Below are 7591 nucleotides of genomic sequence, written 5' to 3' on the forward strand. Positions count from 1 at the left end.
ATGGCAGTTGTTGCACAAGCCGTCAGCCCGTCATCCTCCTCTTCCACCGCGTCAACTCCCTTGGGAAGCACTTCAAACATGCCCTTGGGAATCAAAACTCCCGACGGAATTAGCAGTGTCGTTAGCAGCTCGAGCAGCTTTCCAGTCATCGCCAAAGCGGACATGATGACTGTTGGTGGAATCACTGTGTTTGACAACAAGTCAGCCAATCAATCGCCAGCGTCTCTCTAAATTCTTTTCCGCTGGTTCCCAATAGGCTAAGCAAATCCCGCTGACCTGGTGCCATTCTTCTCCAGATCTTGGCAGATATTGCATTTCATCACATTGAAATCTACGAAGCCATTGGTACGGCGTTGATAATCAATGGCCGGGCCGAATACTTCCAAACCGTGGACAGGGTTGTCTTGGCAATATCTGCAATGTTTATCTCATTCAAGGTCTGGTAAACCAGAAGCTTGAATTATTGTTCAAAGTCAGCTTGCGCTAACCTAAATTTGGTGAAGATTCTAGCTAATCAACCGCGAACTCGAGCTTCACAGCCCAGACAGGCTCAAATCTCTGATCTGCGCGCTCAGTATCTTGTCTGGCGACGGTAGTAACCTACCAATGGCCTCTAGGCCAAACTGACGCTTCTGGCGGTGAGAGTAACCCTCCAATGTCCCTGCAGCAGCTCTGCAATGGCCTCTAACAGTCGTTGGGTGTTCTTTAGCAGCCGACTTATGGGCTTTGGGAAGAACGTACTGCATCTCTCAATGGTGGCCGCCTTCCTATAGCCTCTAAGCTCAGCTTTTCTCTTCTACATATCGGTGCTGTCGGCCCTCTAATGGTCTGTAGGCTCCTCTTCTCCCGGCAATGACAGCCTCGACATGTACTCTTGAACGTGTCGCTCTACCACCTCCAGGATCCCACTGGTTCAAAAGAACTGCCGTCAAGCAGTGGCCTCTAAACAGAATGTGCCGCCTCAATTGGTGGCATGGGCTCTTCAATCCCATAAGCCGCGCTTACGGTGGCAGTGGCAGTTCTCTGATGTACTCTACGCTGGGTGTGTCGCTGCTTGAACCTTACTGTTTCATTCAGTCAGTTTGTTTTAAGTACTGTTTATTTAACTTGAAATGCCAAAATTGGGATTCATGAAGCTTTTTTCCATGTCAATTAAGGTGTTCAAAGTTGAAATCATAAAATTTTCAATACATAAAATCATAAAATCATAAAACTTTCAAGTGATGATTTCATATGTACCATTCTAGAAATGTTGCTGTAATTTGAGTGTTTGGGTGGTACATATTTTTTTCAGCTCAGAATTTTATGATTTTATGGTGTTATGATTTTATGCAAGTCAACTTTGAACACCCTAAATGATGGGAAAAAGTTCCAGAAACCACAAATTTTTGGAGAATATTATGAGTACTGGATAAGTTTTACTAAATATTTCTCCTGACAAAGTGGGGTTGACAAAATATCTCTCCCAAGATTGGGTCTTCAAATTGATTTGCTCAACAAAGTTTCATGTATAATATTTTTGAAACTATTCTATAAGCCACTTCCAGTTATTCCTGAGATATTCGCAGAAAATCTGATTGCAAGCATCTTGGGAGAATGCTTTATAAAATTATTGGAAATATCCCTGGATCTGTGACTGGTTCCTCTTGGCATTGGCACTGAATTAAGATTTCAAAATACTTTCTTGCACCTATGGTGTATGGTTGCTTGTGTTTAATGGCTGTTACAGGTCCACCCAAGCACACAGATTTTTTTTTGCACAGTCACTTTGGATTATGCACAATGACTGTGCATTGAAGCCTGGTCAAACCACATTTCAACAAAGGCTTAAGTAAGACCGCAAGTTATCCTGTCAGATTTGAGCAGACCAGCAACGCAACATTTAAAGTTGGGGGAAGCTTGAATAGGTTTAAGATGCTGTGGGGGTTGGGGTAATGGGTTTGCTCCAACAAATACCCTTGAAAGTGCAGCGGCGTAGCCGCCTTGGAATCTAGTGAAATATAAGGGGTGTGTGGTAGTCATATTGCCTTACTGCACACCCCTTATATCTGATGTTCTGAGGTACCAATATTGCCAAAAGTTTCAGAGCGCAGAGAATATGCATCATTATATAACCCCTGCAGACCTTAGACCTCTGGGAAATTTATCAAAAAAAATATTCAATTATCCAGATTGTTCCTATGAAGGCTGCCCGCCCCCCTATATCTCATGTTTGGTGTTTACCCCATTGCTATAAATCTAATGGCGCACAGAATATACACCATAGAAACATTTCTGAAATTTTTAGACTCTTTAAATGTGTAACAAAAAAGTTATACATGTAGCAGTCATTTTTCTACTAAGCACACCATGTACCCGCCATGTACCTATTTTTTTCTCTCAAAAATTTCAAAGGAAGCTTCAAATGAATGTTTAAATTTTCCCTCAATTTTTTGGAACCCTGGTACATGTAACAAAAAAGATATTCCCTTAGTACACACTTGGGAAAAGGGGGTATGCAAAAAATTAATTAACAAATGTACTTCGCGCACTGCAAAAAACTCGTTGCGCACTGCAGGGGGCAACCACTCAACGTCCCGGCCACAGTGCGCGGTAGCTCAAAACGCTCTGCGCACTGCAAACCCAAAACTATGAAATTCTCACTTTTTTTTCTGCCAGCCGGCAGAGGGGATTTTTCTTGCTCCTCCATCAAATTCTTGGAGGATTTGGAGCCCTCAGCTGGACACAAAAAAAGGATGAAAAATAAACACAAAAAATAAGCTGAGCGCAGGCTCCTGCTCCTCCGGGGCTTTCAACCTGCCAAATACTCACGGATCGGGTACACAGCCCCTCGAAAACAAAGTTCGAGGGGCAGAAGCTCCGGCTGCCGTACATACCAATGGCCGGCACAGCCCGGCGTCTACACACTGGGTCCCCCGATGACCGGCCAGGTGCAGTGCAGATTACCGGTCATCAAGGGGAATATGTACTCCTCTCGATGAGCCTTTTTCAAAATGGCCGGATCCGGGTGAGCCATCTCGTTAGCCCAGGCTCTCCAGGTCCTGAGCGCAGCATGGTGGCCGCCAGGTGTCGGCTCTGGGCTGCCACGGGCACAGGCAGCCATGATGTCCTGGGGGAGTGGGCTGAGCGCGTCATCGTGTCCGCCGGGGGTCGCTTCCGGGCTGCCGCCGGGGCGGACCGCCATGAAGTCTCTGGGGCGTGATGGTCTCACAGCCGCCTCGGATGGGGGCGCAGGGGGGCCGACCCCGGGGCCGCCCCTCGGACGCTGAGTCAATCGATGGTCTCGCTGGCGACTCGGTGCCGCCCTGAGGACCGTGGCGCTCAGGGGGGCAACCGTGGGGGCGCCACATCTCCATGGGTCACGCCCGTAGTGGCGCAAATCGTGGTCCATGTGGCGTCTCGGGGGCTGAATAATACGGCCGCGCGATGGTGGCGCCACAGCCTTTTCAAATTCGCCCCGCGGTGTAGCAACGAGGTGTTGCATGTCTTCTCAAGTCTTCCGTGGGGCTTGGAAACACATCAGGATGTGACTTGAACCACAAGCATGATATTTACTAGCCCGACCAAGCCGCCTGGGTGTTGGTGCGATTATGCTTCTGCTCATTCTCTCCTTCGATGAATCCGTTTGATTTTATTTGCCCATTACGGGCTTTCTTGTTTCTTGTAATTGGGCAGATCATTCTGGCTGAAGGCTCCAAGATCTCAAGCTCTCAAGCACCATGGGCACCCACCACCGTATTGGTTATATCCCGCAAAAATATCTCGGCTGATTGTACTATCCGACCTTCAGTCACAATTAATGGCACTTTTCCAGGCCCCGAACTTCGATTCAAGGCGGGCCAGAAACTTTGGATTCGGGTGATCAATGAGCTCGAAGATGAAACGACAACAATGCACTTCCACGGATTGGCCCAGTATGGCTCACCCTTTGCTGATGGTACTGTTAAGATTTCTCAGGTATGGACCCCTAGCATTCCCATAACAGATTCTGTGCTAGTGAAGCCGTACCCTATGGATCAATAAAATAGATACACAACATGAATATCTACTAATTTCTCCTGTTGCCTTTTACACAGTTTCCCATCCGCCCCAAAGGTGGCTATTTTGATTACGAGTTTGAATTGCCAACTGACTCAGCAGGCACATAGTGGGTCTCTTTCTGTTCATGGTCAGGTTGATGCTGATAATTCGGCTGAATTTTGATTTGTTGGCGTGGCGCGTAAAGCATTTATCACACACATCACAGGTTTCAATCAATAACTGCCTACGGTTCCTTCATAATCGAAGAAAATGGCGTGGCACCTCCGTATAGCTATGACGAAGAACGCACCCTGATGTTCAGTGATTACTATCATGCCACTGACAGTAAGATTATCTCGGGTCTGGCTTCCACCCCAATCAAGTTTCTTGGGGAGCCCCAGAGCCTAATTGTCAATGGAGAAGCGTTAGGATCATGCAATTCCTCTAGTCTCTTCGGATGCACTAAGAACTGTCACCCTCATGTGTTACACGTAAAACCTGGCTTGACTTATCGAGTCCGGTAAGTCCGGCAACGGCTCAAGAATATCCCCTTCTTGTATCAAGTTACGTTTATTGACAACCTCGCTGCCTCGTTTCCCAACTTATTCGACCGATTTAGGACAATTGGTATTACTGCCCTCACATTCCTCTACTTTGCCATCGAATCGCATTCCAAACTACAAGTAATTGAGGTTGATGGCGGATACATCAAGCCAGCAAGCGCTCCATTCATGGAAATTGGGTCGGGACAGCGTTATTCCTTTCTTCTAAAAACAAAAACTCTGGAGCAACTTCAAAAGAAAGGTGGCCAGCGCGATTATTACGGCCGAGTTGAAAGCCGCTGGCGGGAAAAACGCGACATGGGATCTTTCATATTGAGATACGACATCAGTTCTGCTGTATCCAATCCGACAAATGACATGAAACATTCCGCTTCAGCACTCCCATCGCTGCGAAAAGATTACATGCACAACTTCATCACTAATCTCACTGATCTCGACAAGATTGTGCCTTTGCCAAATGAGGACAATGAATGGATAGCACACCGCTTTCGACCATTAATTCTGAAGAAAGATGCTCCAACAGCCGCCCAAGTCAGTCGCCGGATATTCATATCGAGTCAGCAGAGAAGAACACCCGAGGGGTCTGTAAATTGGTTTGTAAACAACTTGACCGTAAGCACATCATATCTTGTAGACTTGTATCTCTACAGCTTCCTGAGGGACATTCTTTCTGTAACAGTATGTCGAAAATAAGCGAAAGGTACCAATACTCGTTCAAGCTTACACCGATGGACTAAAGCCAGACTACAAGGCAGCCTTGCAGAATAACGGCTATGACTCGAAATTGGACGCCTATCCGATAAAATTAAACGAAGTTATTGAGTTCGTAATCGTCAATATTGCCTCGACTGTCAACGTTTCCGAAGTACATCCTTGGCAGTAAGATTATCTCCGCTCTCTTTCCCCCAGTCCACAAGCTACTCTTGGGATTTTCTAAAGCCATGTCGGTCCGCTAAGTTGATTGGCTCTCGGGTTGTTCATTGACTGTCTATCTAGCCTACACGGACAAAAATTTTATGTGGTTGGCCAAGGCTATGGTGAATTTACCGAGGAAAGTTACAAACGCATTAACAAAGATAATCACCTGAGGAACAAGAGATCGATTGAACGCGATACACAGGTTGTCTTCGCTGGAAGAAATGGAAAATACTTCAAGGGTCCAATGCCAAGCGGATCACATGTTGGTTGGCTAGTCATCAGACTCGTTGCCAAAACGCCTGGCGCCTTTCTTGTACATTGTCATCTCCAGGTACGATCATTTCTTGTTGGATAAGTGTGGCCTATTTTATCACAATACCTACTCATCTCTAATGTGTTGCTATCATTATAACTTTGAACATTAATTGTGTCTTATCAGGTCCATGCAATAATGGGTATGAGCCTGGTGATGTTAGTCGGGATGGAAAATCTCCCCCCACTCCCGAAAGACTTTCTGAAGTTATACGCGTAAGTCCATCTTTTATATGCTATGATTTTCTTCCAGTTGTGCAAAGTATGACTTGCACTCCTCATAGTTCATCGTGAAAAAAAATACTGAAATATCCATCTACTGACAAACTTTACTCGCATCCTGCAGATCCCGAGGTGGTCTCAGGGTGAAAGAACCTATTTCGTACTTTAATTCAGTGAAAAAAACGACCAGACTAGTGGAAACCAACTCCTCTCATTGATCAGGGGATATTAAGAGTCAAGCTTTACTGCATAGATAGATGGACTATCATTCTTGGGACCAACAATTCAAAATTCAAATATTGTCAAATTCTTGTACTTTTAATTTATGTAACCGTATCTCTTTTAGGTTAAAAACCCCAAGAATTTTTTTCCGCTAACAATAGTGTAACCTAATCAATGCTGGGTAGATTTATAAATGTAGGAACCTTCAAAAGAGCTCACAGAAAATGTTGCGGTTAATCAAGTTTGATTGTTCAACTGATTGACCTGAGCTGAATACCAGTTGGATCCTCTCAACCTCTTGCAGACTACCAGAAAAGGGGGGGTTCATACCTTGTTCTAGAACTCCCAAAACTTAATACATGGACAGTTTTGTCCAAGCAGTAATTGAACAGCTTTTGTTCAACATGTTCTGCATTCCCCTGGGTACTGATTGCAGAAATTGTTGGACAAAACTGTCCAAGCAGTTATTTTATGCAGTGCAGCCTATCAGATTCACAACCATGGTTGAACAAGAAATTGCACCTAGTCTTTCTTTCCATGCCACTGTGATAAAACATTACCTATGACAATATACCTCTATTATAGAAGGAAATATGAGTTAAATAGCTGTTTTTTGGGCACAAGCCTACTTCATTGATCTGGAAATAAATAAATCAAAATCTAAAACATAGAATTTTGATTGGATCTCAGTAGTCAGTTTGGATGGTTAGGCATTAGAAAAGGTGTTACGCCAGTGTATGCTGAGAAATGAATTCCAATTTTCACTTGGGAGTCAAGCAAAAAACTCCCAAGCCTAACACATTCCTCTTGGTGAAAGCCCAGAGGGCAACCCCGCAGGTTATCTTGTTGGAATTCTGCCCCGCGCACATCGCCGCAAGTGCGCGCTCTCAATCATGCCTTTATGAAATAAATAGGGCTGAGAGCAGCAAGCACGATGCCGGGCGAGTGTTGAAGAGGTGTGGAAAGATGAGTATCATTGCACATGAGAGAAAGGAGAAGGAAACAGACAGATGAGAAAGAGAAACAAAGAAAGGAACAAATGACAGTACCTGAGAGCAGCAAGCACGATGCCGGGCGAGTGTCGAAGAGGTGTGGAAGGATGAGGAGAAAGTCCTTCCACGCCCGCTGCCTCAGGCATACAAAGGGATTTGTGACATGAGGAAACCAAGCTGTGACATGTGTAAAGCATACAGAAACAGAAAAAGAGAAAAAAGAGAAATAAACATAGACGACTAGCTCAACATGCCTTGGTTCATTCCTTGATCTCCGACCCACTTGTCCTCTTCTTTTTTCTGATCTTTACAACTTGTTTCAACTCCTAGTTTCCAATCAAG

At 45.1% G+C, this 7591-nt stretch overlaps 2 protein-coding genes across 2 annotated transcripts; both read left to right on the forward strand.

Moving 5' to 3' along the window:
* On the forward strand, window positions 1–627 carry PtA15_9A688 (uncharacterized protein; the record flags this gene model as incomplete). Its single annotated transcript, XM_053172923.1, has 3 exons — window positions 1–171; window positions 297–437; window positions 511–627. 3 exons carry the CDS (start codon window positions 1–3, stop codon window positions 625–627), a joined length of 429 nt encoding a protein of 142 aa, XP_053024116.1.
* A 2988-nt stretch (window positions 628–3615) lies between these two features.
* PtA15_9A689 (uncharacterized protein) lies at window positions 3616–6253 on the forward strand (the record flags this gene model as incomplete). Its single annotated transcript, XM_053172924.1, has 8 exons — window positions 3616–3957; window positions 4077–4147; window positions 4226–4540; window positions 4640–5195; window positions 5263–5462; window positions 5580–5832; window positions 5941–6029; window positions 6160–6253. 8 exons carry the CDS (start codon window positions 3616–3618, stop codon window positions 6251–6253), a joined length of 1920 nt encoding a protein of 639 aa, XP_053024117.1.
* Window positions 6254–7591: the final 1338 nt, after the last annotated feature.

The sequence above is a fragment of the Puccinia triticina genome, chromosome 9A (genome assembly GCF_026914185.1).
Source record: "Puccinia triticina chromosome 9A, complete sequence".
Lineage (NCBI taxonomy): Eukaryota > Fungi > Basidiomycota > Pucciniomycetes > Pucciniales > Pucciniaceae > Puccinia > Puccinia triticina.